The 12,962-nt window shown below is 43.1% G+C and overlaps 2 protein-coding genes across 2 annotated transcripts in view; one reads left to right on the forward strand and one right to left on the reverse strand.

The window, feature by feature from the left end:
* Positions 1-3,654, forward strand: part of pcbp4 (poly(rC) binding protein 4) — a 39,159-nt gene extending 35,505 nt beyond the window's left edge. Inside the window, exons 13-14 of the mRNA XM_080497258.1 lie at positions 694-863; positions 2,712-3,654. Of these exons, the coding sequence (XP_080353384.1) occupies positions 694-863; positions 2,712-3,057 (516 nt within the window). The 3' untranslated portion in view covers positions 3,058-3,654. The remainder of the gene's footprint in view (positions 1-693; positions 864-2,711) is intronic.
* Positions 3,655-7,607: 3,953 nt separating this feature from the next.
* Positions 7,608-12,962, reverse strand: part of LOC308130901 (dedicator of cytokinesis protein 3-like) — a gene marked incomplete at its 5' end in the record, with an annotated part of 45,749 nt that continues 40,394 nt past the window's right edge. The window contains 12 exons of the mRNA XM_080497412.1: positions 7,608-8,427; positions 9,479-9,561; positions 9,713-9,835; positions 9,920-10,004; positions 10,096-10,208; positions 10,773-10,854; positions 11,132-11,267; positions 11,425-11,567; positions 12,018-12,134; positions 12,211-12,294; positions 12,390-12,569; positions 12,650-12,736. Coding sequence (XP_080353538.1) covers positions 7,801-8,427; positions 9,479-9,561; positions 9,713-9,835; positions 9,920-10,004; positions 10,096-10,208; positions 10,773-10,854; positions 11,132-11,267; positions 11,425-11,567; positions 12,018-12,134; positions 12,211-12,294; positions 12,390-12,569; positions 12,650-12,736 — 1,860 coding nt within the window. The 3' untranslated portion in view covers positions 7,608-7,800. The remainder of the gene's footprint in view (positions 8,428-9,478; positions 9,562-9,712; positions 9,836-9,919; positions 10,005-10,095; positions 10,209-10,772; positions 10,855-11,131; positions 11,268-11,424; positions 11,568-12,017; positions 12,135-12,210; positions 12,295-12,389; positions 12,570-12,649; positions 12,737-12,962) is intronic.

Genomic DNA, 12,962 nt, shown 5'->3' on the forward strand with positions numbered 1-12,962 from the left:
TAACCCGGTCGCCTCAGCCCCCCCTGACACCCTGCACTTGAACCGACACGTAGCCCCCGAGGTCTGGTTCTGCTAAATATCTATTGTCACCAATAGGAACGAGGGTCCAGGTTGGGGAATGAAGGCAGAAGCGATAATGTATTTTGGAAAGCAATGAAACTCACGTCATTGTCTAATCTGTTCTCAGCTGAGAGAACACTTACGTATGCCGATGGGACTGTACGTTACATATTTGAGTTATTTTCCCATTATGTTTTCCATTAGTGCGGAGATGCATCTCGCTGGCATGTGTTTGGGAAGTGATTTGTTTGGGAAGTCATCACCACTCTGAGGAATCAATAACCTTTTAGCCACTCAGATTAATGAGAGGCAAATGTGCCTTCTCTCGTCTCTTTTACCGGTCCACACACAGTAGCAATTAAGGGAGACTGGTGGGGGAGAAGTGCACTTGACATGAATGATGGATGACCAATGCACTGAAGACAAACAATGTAATTGCAATAGTTAAAGTGGTCTGCATTAAACTTGTTCCACAACGATGTACAGATTATTTTTTTGGGGTAGTGTTTCTGTGGCCTTTGGCCTCTTGTCAGAATTGCTTTCATCAGTCAAAAGATTTATCACAACCCCTTCTCATTCATTTCGTTTCTCCATCAAAACTGACCCATTTGTGTCTCCTCCACCCCCCTGCAGCTGATTGGCTCGATCATCGGGCGTCAGGGCACTAAGATCAACGAGATCAGGCAGGTTTCAGGAGCTCAGATCAAGATCGGCAGCCAGCTGGATGGAACAAGCGACCGCCATGTCACTATCACAGGAACACCAGTCAGCATCAACCTGGCCCAGTACCTCATTACCTCCTGGTAAGGCCTGGTGACATGCACCGCCATCTCACCTATCACTGACAGCGTTCACCCTGAAAAGAATGCTCTGGGTTAAAAGGGTCAAAGGTCATGCTATAAACGATAATGAGCTGTGTCCTTGTGCTGCTGGTGATTTGGCTGAAGGGAACAAGTGATAGAAGAGATGTATTATACAATTCATAGAAGTCTTGTTGAAATCCATTTGCTTTTCGAGATTTCTTTTATCAATTCAAGGCAAGATCTTTTTCAGTGCACATAAAAACATAATGAAGAGTGACTCGAGAAGACATGAATACAAGAAAATTGTTTGTTTATTTTAATATACAATTTTCTGTTTCATAAATTGAAATAAAATAAAATACCAGATTAGAAATGTTGTAAAAACTGATAATCACCATAAATGTTGGAAATGTTATGTCATATCACAAAGAATAATGATTTACTTCAAGTTTGTTTCTCTTTCAATGAGAACAAGTGATTCTTATTCCAAATATTAAAATAAATAATACTCTGAGCAAAAGAAACTCTCATCTGACTATTCAATCAGAGTTATTTTTATAAAGATGCACTCAGTGTTAAGGTAGACCTGTGACAACAGGCAGTGAGCCTGGAGCGCATTATACCTAAAAAAAGATGGTACTAAAATAAAAACCCCAATACTTTTTAATCCATTCTGTCAAAAAGTGTTAAATCTTTGTGTTTGTGATTCTGAAGCAATGCTATGAACTAAATACAGACAGTTACCATCAGATCACAGTAATAAAAGGTTCAACACACACACACACACACACACACACACACACACACACACACACACACACACACACACACACACACACACACGCGCACACACACACACACACACACACACACACACACACACACACACTATGTTGCCTATGAGTCATAAAGCAGGATAATGTCAATTTTACAACACAATTTTAAATCTGATTTCATAGCTCAGTCAAATTTTATTTGAATTTGATTATTTGATTATTGCTTGTTTCAATTATACTAGTTTGTTTATTTTCTACTCTTGAGTTTTGTTAATTATAATTCAATTAATTTTGCTTGAATTGCATTAGTTTGGTGGGGATGATTTGTATTGTTTAGTCTGGTTTACAATATTTTAGTTTTGGTAGGTTTAGAGTAGTTTAGGTCACAGCACTTTAGCATAAATTCAATAAGAGTTTTATTCGGATGGGTTTAAATTAAATTGTATTTTAGTTTAGTTAGTTTACTTTAGTTTTATTAAATATTTGTTAATATAATAATAAATATTTGTTTATTTGTCAGGGACCATGTAAAAAATGTATTAATCTTAGAGAAAAGATGCTTTGTACCAGACTTAGCTGTTGCTAGTTTCAATCTGCAGTGCCCGGGCAAATTAATTTCTTATTTTGTTTTATTGTGATATTTTGTGTTTTTTTATTTGCAAACCTCCCAAATACACATATTTAACAGTGATGATTCATTATAGGTAAAGTCTCCATAAAGGTAGAGTTACTAAACACCACTGTTTACAGCTGAAATGAGCTCTTCCAAACATTCCTCCTTCAACATTTTAAAAATATGTTTAGTATTCATTGTTTTCTGCCCCAAAACACTGAAGTAGCATAATTTCCAGCAGTTAATCAGCCTTCACACGCACTCCCTCTGCAGCTTCAGAAAGCTTTTTTATTTTATTTTGTGAGTCCACCAATACTCACTAAGACCTGTAAATGGTCTTTGATATGTGAAATTGGTGGAGTTCCCCTTTAATAATTTTCCAGAAACTTTCCTCAGTGTTGCAGCAACAGAATAATCCTGTAATCTTTATTCCCTGTCCTCCCTCCCTTGTCGTCACAGTTTGGAGACCGCCAAATCCACGGCACAGGCTGCCACCATGGCAACTCCAGTCGACCTCAACATGGCCTTCACTCAGCCCGCCTCCCCGGCCGCCTCCCCCGCTCCCACCCTGGCCACTGTGGGTGCCCTGACCCCGGCTCATATGCTGGGGGCCCCGTACGGTGCCATGCCCCTCTCTGGGCTCCTGGGAGTCAAGTCCGTCCCCTTTCTGACTCTGTCCAGCCCCGCCCCCACCGTGGCCGTCTCCGCGGCGCCCTCCCACTCCACTCTGGCCGCCTACACCGCCAAAATCTCCTCAGCCAACTGCATCAAAAAGCCAGAGAGACAGAAGTTTGCTCCCTACTGACGAGGCCTGTGGAGAGTCCGGTGATGGACGGCCGCCGTCGTTCCCAAAACCCACCGGCGCAGACGCTCTGGACTTTTATCGGATGATGCACCAACAGAGACGAGACCAATGGAGATGTGGACAAAGCTATTAAAAGTCATTTACGATTCTAGATAATTTGTGAGTTTCCCATGAATTGATGGACCGCTTTCATCGTCACCTCATCACTGTTATTGATCACTAAAAAAACGGGCTGGAACCTCACCTGAGAGACACATGTTTACTGTTCTTCACGTGTGTTTCTCATGTTAGAGATCAGCTGCATATTTATCCTCCAATAAATTTGTAAATTATACTCAGATGACAAATGCTCTACTGTATGATGCTTTTATACAATGTCTATGTTTGCCTCTTGAAGTTTTTAAGAAAATTTGTAAATGTCTGGGGGGTGTTTTTTTTTTTTCTTTTTCTTTTTCTTTTTTAATAATATGTGCTATGATACTGTACCTTACTTTGTTCAGTGTTAATTCTGTTTTGTTGGGTTTTATTTGAATGTGCAACTTGGTTAATCTTTATTTATTAGTATTGATTCATTTATTAAAAGTCTTTGGTTCCTGATGTGGAAAATGTTCCTTCTCTGTTTTATTTTGTTCTTCTGAAATTTGAGTGAAACTGAAGCACAGGCACATGAGGAATAAAGCGGGCACAAAAAAAAAGATGCAGTGAAAGATTCAGGTTATTTTTGTTTTCTCCCAAACAGACAAGATGGCAGCCTGTCATTCCAGTTGCCAGACTTTATGAGAGCATCATTGTGCTCTTGTGCCCCAAACAATAACGGCAGAAAGAGACGACGCAGCCCCAGAAGAGAGGAAAGCGGAGCTCTGTGTGCATGCACAGTCACACGGTGACGTGCATGCAAGCGCGCACAGCATCGTATGATGACTTGGTGGAGAGTACGCTCCGTGTAAGCCTCCCGTGACAAACCACGGGCAGAGGAGTTTGGAGAACGAAAAAGGGACTAACAGAGCAAGAGAACTGGGAGCGAGAAAAGAAGAGGGGGGGGGTGAAGAAGCGTGGATCCACAGTGATGCTGTAAAAATGAAATTCAGTGTCTGCATCAGCATGCGCAGCAGCAGCATCATCATCCTCAGGAGAGGCAGCTCAGATCCTTTCATCCTAACTCTTTTTATTATTTATTTTTCCAGCCTGACTGTGACTGAATCATGGATTTATGCAAGACACTAAGAGTGCACAGCCCTGTATATCTATCTATCTATCTATCTATCTATCTATCTATCTATCTATCTATCTATCTATCTATCTATCTATCTATCTATCTATCTATCTGTCTATCTATCTATCTATCTATGTATCCATCTATCTATCTATCTATCTTTGGTCCTGTCACACTGACCCCTGCCAAACAGGACATTGTCAGACTGCTTGGGGTTTATGTTCTGATTTTGACACATCAACTTTAAAGGGGCACTATGTCCTATTTAAGCCATGCCATTTATGCGGTGGCAGTGTTGGGTAATTTCTGTGTAGGTCTGCCCTTCTTCTGGTTCTTTAGCTCTTCTTTTTGGATGATGTTTGCCATGGTCCATATTGGGACCTGTGGGCACATTGTACCTCCCTGCCACGTTGACTACATCACTGTGTATTGGCACAGACATTCATCCATGGTTTAGTTCCTGATTCTTCCAGACTAAAATAACTGTGGTAAGTGAAATAACATGCTGACTTTTGTTTTAATATTTGCATCATTATTTGATTCATGCCAAACTATAAAACCCATATTGTACCTTTAAGGACAAACTGTTCACCTGACTGGTCATAATGTTGTGGCTGGATAGTATAAACTGTACTGTATTGTTCTGATTCTCCTTGAAAGTCTTGTAATATCGGCCACAATATCTGTGGTGTCAGTGGTGTGACACAAAACAGCAACAGAGCCGTGTTCAAAATATTTGAAGAAAGATTTGTTACCGGCCCCCAGGGTTACTTCTACCATGCTGCTGTGAGCGGCATAATTATTTATATCGACAAATGGAGCTTTGCAGAAATTCCAGCTGCATGATCCCACATCAAGCTACAGATATGCTGCATCTGAGAGCAGCAACAGAATGGACTTTGAGACCCAGTTGTTCCCCTGAGGTGCACTGGAGGCCTCTGTGACAGACTGATATCTACAAACACATCTACTCATGAAAAGAGTGAAACTGGCGCTTATATCTGCATTGTTGTCATTGTAAGGTTGAGCCTCGTGGTGTAATTCAGTGACAAAGAGCGCCCTCTAGTGTCACAGCACAGAAAAGGTGAGGAGGAAAGTTAGAGCTGATAAAAGATTGTCTTTAATGTTTGGCATTGTTAATGAATTCCATACCACAGCAGTTATGGGAGTAGGAAAACCACTTTTACAACCAAACACTGTTTGATCATGCTAACACCATATGTACAGGAAAGCACATTGAAAAGTGTATAAAGTATTTATATGAGAAGACTCAAAGTCAAGAACGGTGGAGACGGCCACAGTCTAATGGATTTGTCCTTTTCCAAACACTGATTATAGATATTTATCAATTACATTGATCTCTGGAGTACATGTATATACACAAAACAACAATAAACCTTTTTGGGGCTTTTGCAATAATTCTCAAAAATATTTCACAATACTGCCGTATGTACAATAACAGAATTTACATTGAAAAATTCTATTGTACCTATATTTTGAGTATCACTTCAGTCGCCAGTTATCCTCAATGCCTTCAAGCTCACAGGAGATACTCACATACTGTATATATCTAATAACCTCTGGTTTAACTCCATACAAAGTACAGCAGCCTCTGCAGTACCCGGGCCCTCTGTCTTGGTACGGTTTCTGAAATATGTTCACACAACTGATGATCTCACATACAAAAATAGATGTTGTCTAGTCAGCTGACAACTTGATGTACAATAACACAAAGCATCCACCTGCAAAAAACAACCAGGAAAACAAGTAATTGTTAAAATATTAGCTATATCCTTCCGACCCAAAACATGACAATAAACAGCGCTGTCCTTCTGCACCACAAAAAAATAAAATAAAATAAAATAAAGGTAAACTTCTCTGTCAGTCCAGGCTTCAGGCTTCCTCTGAAACACATTATCAGTTTTTGAACAACAGAAGGTGATTGAGAAAGAGCCGCAGGCAGAATAAGAGATATTAGCGCTACAAACCAAACAACAATCTGAAACCAAAGCAGGACGAAACCATACAAAAACATCACTATCTAGATATCTGGGGTTGTTTGTTTTGTTTTGTTTTTTCCTTCAGGGAACGCAGAGTGAACTGAATGGAAAGGAGAATGGCTGTCATTAAAATGAGCTTCTCGCAGTCCGGATGAGAGGTCAAACTGCATTTGAGTGCACTTAAGGCGGGTAGGCGATCCCCACGCAGTCCGTGTGGGCTCCTCGACCGGCTCAGCGGACGGAGGGGCCAGACAGTGTCGTCAGACCCGATGCAGAAGCACCGCAGCTGTCCGTGTTCAGCCTCCACCGTCGAGCACGGTCTGACAACCCCACAGCCAGGGAAAAGATGGAGGGAGAAAGAGTGAGAGAGAGACTGATGCTCATTTTCAATGTCCAGCAGGTGGCTGAGGGGTTAAATGGAGACTCCTTCTGGTGTTTCACCTCTGTGTGTGTGTGTGTGTGTGTGTGTGTGTGTGTGTGTGTGTGTGTGTGTGTGTGTGTGTGTGTGTGTGTGTGTGTGTGTGTGTGTGTGTGTGTGTGTGTGTGTGTGTGTGTGTGTGTGTGTGTGTGTGTGTGTGTGTGTGTGTGTGTGTGTGTGTCATTGTCCTCAGTTTGATCTCTCAGTCGACCCAAAGCCTCTCGTTCCTCTGGAGATATCTTTGTCACACAAAAGAAACTAACAGACTTCTTCAACAGAGACTCAACTTAAAGCACTTAAACAAAAACCAGGATTGCAGCTTGTGCAATACAAGTAGAACATCTCATCTGAATACATTCACGTAAGTTCCCGTACACATGGTACGGGTGGGAAATAGTCAGTGACTGAAGTTCATGTCCCTTGAGATGCCGGTCCAAAGAGGAGAGCTGCAAGTTCAACCTTAGAGACCTGCGACTTATGACAGCCCGGCAGCAACACGTATTAGAGTGCGCCATTTGATATGATTCACTATTAAGGAGCACTTAACAGTGTTTTGAAAAACATAATGGATATAAGCCTTCGAAAACACTATAATGTAGCAAATTTATCAAAATAAGAATTCGTATATATGAAGCATTTAAAGCAGAGAAGTCACTTCACTGTGAATAATAAGCTTCTGTGTTGTGAAAATGACATGAAAAGTCAAATTAAGGGAGTTCAGAGCTTATACTGCACCTGGGATTGTGTTGGTTCTGATCATGGTTGTCGTATTTCACAAAACTGTTGTCATATTATTCTCAAATGAAAAAACATGCTTACAGACGAGTTGTACAAGTGTGTACAATCAATATCAATTTTTGAACAAAGTTAATCTGTGTTCGACAGATATTTTTCTTTTAACTCTATCTAAGAGGCCACACACGGAGCAGCGATGGCGGTTGTGCCTCAAATTGTGCCTCGACTCCTTTTTTTTCTTCCCTTCATGTGCGTTGAAATTCAAGAGCGCTCCATTACGCCGCAGCAAGCTATCGCCGCTCCTCTGACTCAGCACAAATGGAGGGAAGAAGACAAGGAGAAGCGAGCCCGGACTGAACTGTAGCTGCAGCCCCGCATCACTGCGTCTCCTCGTGCTCCTCGCTGATGCACTGCTCCCAGGGGTGTTTCCCCGGCTCCTCCCTGTGGCCGTGAGGCGAGTGGAAGATCCTGCGGGGCAGCGGGATGGGCTGAGGGGGCAGGTCCTCCTCGGGGATGCAGCCCTCTCTCAGGTAGGGTTTGGGGGGCACGGCCGGGGGCTGAGGCCGGCGGTACGGGATGTGGTGGGGGCCGTGGGTGGGAACGTGGGTGGGAGCGTGGTGGTGAGGCAGCGGGCCGTGGGAGTGGCCGTCCATCCCGGGATGGGCGTGAGCATGAGCGTGAGGGTGTGTGTGCGTGTGCGGGTGTGAAGCGGGGCTGCGGTAGTGGAAAGGGCGGACCGGGTCCATGGAGTCGATCTCCGGACCACCGTAGTGGATGTGTAAGTAGGGTGAGGCCAAGTACTCATCAGGGGGGGACCACAGGTGGCTGGGGAGGGGCTCCAGGGCGTCGTTTCTGATGGGGCCGGGATCAGGATACTGACCGCCGAAGTTACTCTCACTCAGGGAGGAGACGCCGCTGCTGGCGCTGCCCGACAGAGTGGAGTTACTGCCCCCCAGGGCTGACTGAGGACTGGTCGGGGAGCCGGGGATGGGGTGGAGAGGAGACTGCAGAAACACATAAAGGGAGGGAATGTTTTTCACAATAATACCTTGAATAAACTGCAAATGAAACTAATAGAAAGTGTCTTGCTGAGGCCAAAATTAGTAAATGTTTACTGAGACCTTTTGAAGTTTCAAATTAAAAAAATCGGCAGCATTACATTACGTTAATGAAAAAGTTTAACATATTGTATTACTAACAGCTTAAATATGTTTCACTATTGTTTCTCACTAGATTTATGTGAGTTCATATAATCGTACACATCTCAGTCAGTACTAAAGTTCTGCGATTAAATGTTTTATTATAAGTTTGTTTTTCAAAATGAAAGCATCAATCAGATGAGCTTGGCCTCTAATGGGTAGTTAGAGGGGTTTTTCTGAGGCGAAAGAGCAAAACACATCTGTGTGATGTGAGGTCAAATGTGTTTGGTCTCAGCTATTAAGTATTTCTCGATCGCTTCAGTTGTAACAGTGTGTCTGTGTGTGGGAGCAGATCATTACAGAAATGTGAGCATGTTTGAACGCAGAGAGAATATACTGAAATCTCCAGTTCAAATATGTTTCCCAAAACTGTTTCTGTATCATCAGCATCTGTCAACACTGATGTTAATCTGAATACAGAAGGCTCAGGAACAAGCGCAGGAGGAGATTGCATTAAGTACATATGATGCGGATGTTTCCAGATTCAATGTAAATGGTGAGTAAACAATCATATATCACTTCACCACAATGTGAGTGTGGAGATCAATCGGAGACCTTCAAATTAAAAAAATGTGCTCAAATACAATTTGTCTGGTCGAGTCAGAGGCGTGTTATCTTGATTTTACTGCATTATTTTTCATATCTCTTTTGTTGGCAAATCTCAAAATCAACTCTTAACAGATTGGAATTAATCGAGTTGAATTGTTTGTAATTAAACTTATTTTACGTGTTTTATCTTCATTTTGATTGTTTCAGGTAAGTTGTATTTTCTTGGCGGGATTCATGCAGCACCGGCCTCTTTCAAGCACTTTGAAAAGTGTTTTAATGATTGAAATGATGGTCTGTTTTGTCTGACCTTCCGGAGAGAACGGACAGGCAGGGCAGGCGGAGGATCACTGTTCTGGTGGTGAAATGCATCACAGTGCATCAGGAAATGACCTGCAGGGAAAAGTTACATAAATAAAAGTGAGAAGACGGTGCCATGTTTAAATAAATATGTTGTTCTAATTTCACGAAAACAACCGTATGAGCTGAACACCACCTAAAAAAAAGCAGTTAAAAAAATAATGAGAAAAATAATAATAATGACCTTGTGGGAAAGATCTAGGCGGTACAGGGGGCATCCCAACACCTCCGGTCGAAGCTGGCATGTAGGCCACCTGCTCCCTGTTCTCTCCATCCAGACTCCAGCTGTTGGGCGTGTTGGGAAATACTGAAGAGAAATAAAAACTGCATCAGCGCACTGCAGACGCCACAGCAGCACATGGCTTTCAGCTTGTTTGACCTGTAACATTACCTTTCTCTGGTAGGTTCATGTGGGGATCAGCACAAGGCTTACAGGGGCTGACTTGCTGAAGTAAGGCACGCTGCATGTGGTTGTTCTAAAATATATAGAGAGCACACTTTATGTTAACGACGATGGACATTTTAAAGTTTTGTTTTCCATGTTGACCCGGTGTGGCTCTCTTCTACCTGTCCGTTCTCTGTCATGTTGTAATACATGTTGTTGGCCCTCTCGCGATGCGACGGCAACAAAATCATCACTTCTCGGTTGTGTTTGGCCTTATCGGGTAATGACGGAGAGCCTGGAGAAGAAAAGAAAGGAAAAGCATTCAGACTTTAAAGTATGGTGATGCAACTGCAACCTGTAACACTTTCAATTTATTGTTACAAAGAGTTTGTTTGGAAATATTTTTAAAATTTTCTCTTTGAACACTGTGAAAACTGAGCTTGAACTCAAACAACATGCACATTAAAAAAAAAGCAACTGACACTATTGATATTCTTTATAAATATAGTCACTATTATGTCTTATTTAAGGTTTATTTTTTTTGTTTTACATCTAATTTATAAAATGGGACAGTGACAATCAAAATGTTGAATGTCAAAATGAGGAACCCCCACCAGGGATCTTCTTTAAGCGTTTTGTATATGTTTTATTCTCGTGTCGAGCACAATCTTGCATTGTTTTGTTTCTGTGGGCAACTGGACTGTAGTTCAAAGGCTTGTCGCTGGTGTGAGGAAGAGCTGAGAAAAATCTGTGATTATCATACCTCTAAAACTGTGATAAATATAACTAATTTAGTATGCAGTAGATGCCATTTCACTGTTAAATCCCTCTTTGGTGTGACCCCGAAGCTGTTTCTTACCTCTGGCACTTGAGGGAGCAGAGTTAATAATCTGGGAAGAGTTGGAGCGGATTGAGCTCAGGCTGGAGGAGGAGGGACTCGGCTGCAAAACACAGTTTATTCAAAGCTATCAATGCACTAATAAACCATAGAAATGAATGTATGAATTAATGCATCTTTGAGAGATAAGGTATGTACATGTTTCCAACACAGCATCAAGAACAAGTAAGCTCAGCGAGGAGACTAATGAGACAGTGTGGGTGGTTGGTTTCCTGAAATGACCTGTTTTCCTGTGAGTATCTTTTAATTATTCATCATCACGTACACCAATGTGATTGTACTGCATCCCATGAGTGTGTGATTATAGCTTCGCATCCTACCTGCATGTGTAATGCCTCCTCGGGGTGCTCTCCCATCAGGCCGTCGGTCATTATGACGAGGTTCCCTGCCTCGCTGGAAGTGTGAGAGGAGAGGGAGGAGGAGGAGTGACGGATCGAACCCTGCAGGTTCAGAGGGCTGCAGGACAGACTCCATGTTAGATAGTGTGAAAACACTTTTTCAGCTTATCAAATCATTGCTTCTAGCTTCACATCCTTTCCAGCTTTACCTCAAGCAGAAAAGTGTTTGTTTTGTTTTTTGTGTGTGCGTGTGTGTGTTTGTGTGTGTGACTGACCTGTGTCTGTGCATGAGGCGCATGCTCTCAGGGCTCATGTGGCTGTGTGAGGAGAGGATGCCTCGAGGAGAGTTGACCCCTGTGCAGCCTGCGGGGCCAAAGCGATCCACGCCGGGGACACCCTGCTGGGACCCAACCATATACTGCTCTGAATATTCAAACTGCTCGAAAACGCTTTAAAACATTAACTTGCCGACACACTGCAGCCTGTGTGACAGCCTGGTGACCGGGAAGAACCATTTATGAAGATGGAAATGATGACGGTTTCCAGAAAGAAGAGCCAAGACGTTCAACAAAGGAGTGCTATCATCTTGCTCTGGTGATGACATTTACAACAACCGTCCATTGTCCCACTGCAGATCACAATGTGAAAGTCTCAACTTCAAAAGGTCATGCAAACAAAGTTGGACCCACAAAAGGCCTCATACATGATCATTCAGATCATCATCACAGGATCTGTCAAGCGAGGACAAAACTACAAAAAAAAATAATTCATCTCAACTTACATGAACATTTCTTTAAATATTCTTATGGCTTCATCAGAAGAAAGAGGCTCATGTTATTAAAAACCGTATCAACGCGAGTCTACTCACATGGTGTAAACCTGTCCTCATCATGTGGAACTGGTCGACGAGCTTCTTGTGCAGAGGACGCATTTCTGGATGCACCAGCTTCTCGTGAACTGCCAGACCCACACCGAGAATATGCACCTGTTCACAACACAGGATGTTTAGTGGGCTGCCATGTGACTGGGATTCTTTCCAAACGGTTGAACTCAAGTCCGACCTGCTCCTGCATCAGATCCTTCAGATGTGTGATCCTCTCCGTGTCCTCTGGGTGACTGCTGATGTAGTCCTTGTCGAAGAAGGCCTGTTGTAGAGCACAAGTGAGGAGGTTTAGATCGCTCACGTCACCATTTCATCATTCATCCTCTGTGCAGTCGCCATGGTTCCCTGCAACGGTACCTCCTGATATCTAGCGATGCCTCCATTGACAGCGGCATCGATGACGCCGTTGAGGCACATGCTGAGCGGGTTGATGTTGCCGTGATGCTGCCTGTGCTGGTACTGGCTGATCAGTGTCCGCAGCTCCTGGGTCTTATTCTCCACCACATAGATGGCATTCTCCAGAGGGCTCACTTCCACCTTCAAATAAACAGACCCTAAGTGTGAGAGGACGAGGGAGTGAAACTAAATCGTGTAGTATGAATGTCTGAGCGCCTCACCACTTCTCTTCTTTCCACTTCCGCCCAGCGGGAGATCCCAGGGAGAGGACGGGAGAGGATCAGGGTGGTTCTCTCGATCCAGAGACTCTGTTAAACCAAATAGTGAGTCAGGCTTTTTGTGGAGAGACTAATAAATCTGACCGTGTGTGGAAGATAAAGACAGAGGCTGGTGCTTTCAAAATAGCACGTGGGTCACTCCAGAGAAGTCCTGTGTGGTTATATATGGGTTACTGTGTCATAGGAAACCCCAGTTTTATGTCTGGTCCAAGTCCCTGAAGCAGAGTGGAGTTTGTAGCACTGTGCTGAGCTGAAG

The sequence above is a fragment of the Blennius ocellaris genome (assembly GCF_963422515.1).
Source record: "Blennius ocellaris genome assembly, chromosome: 5".
Classification (NCBI taxonomy): Eukaryota; Metazoa; Chordata; class Actinopteri; order Blenniiformes; family Blenniidae; genus Blennius; species Blennius ocellaris.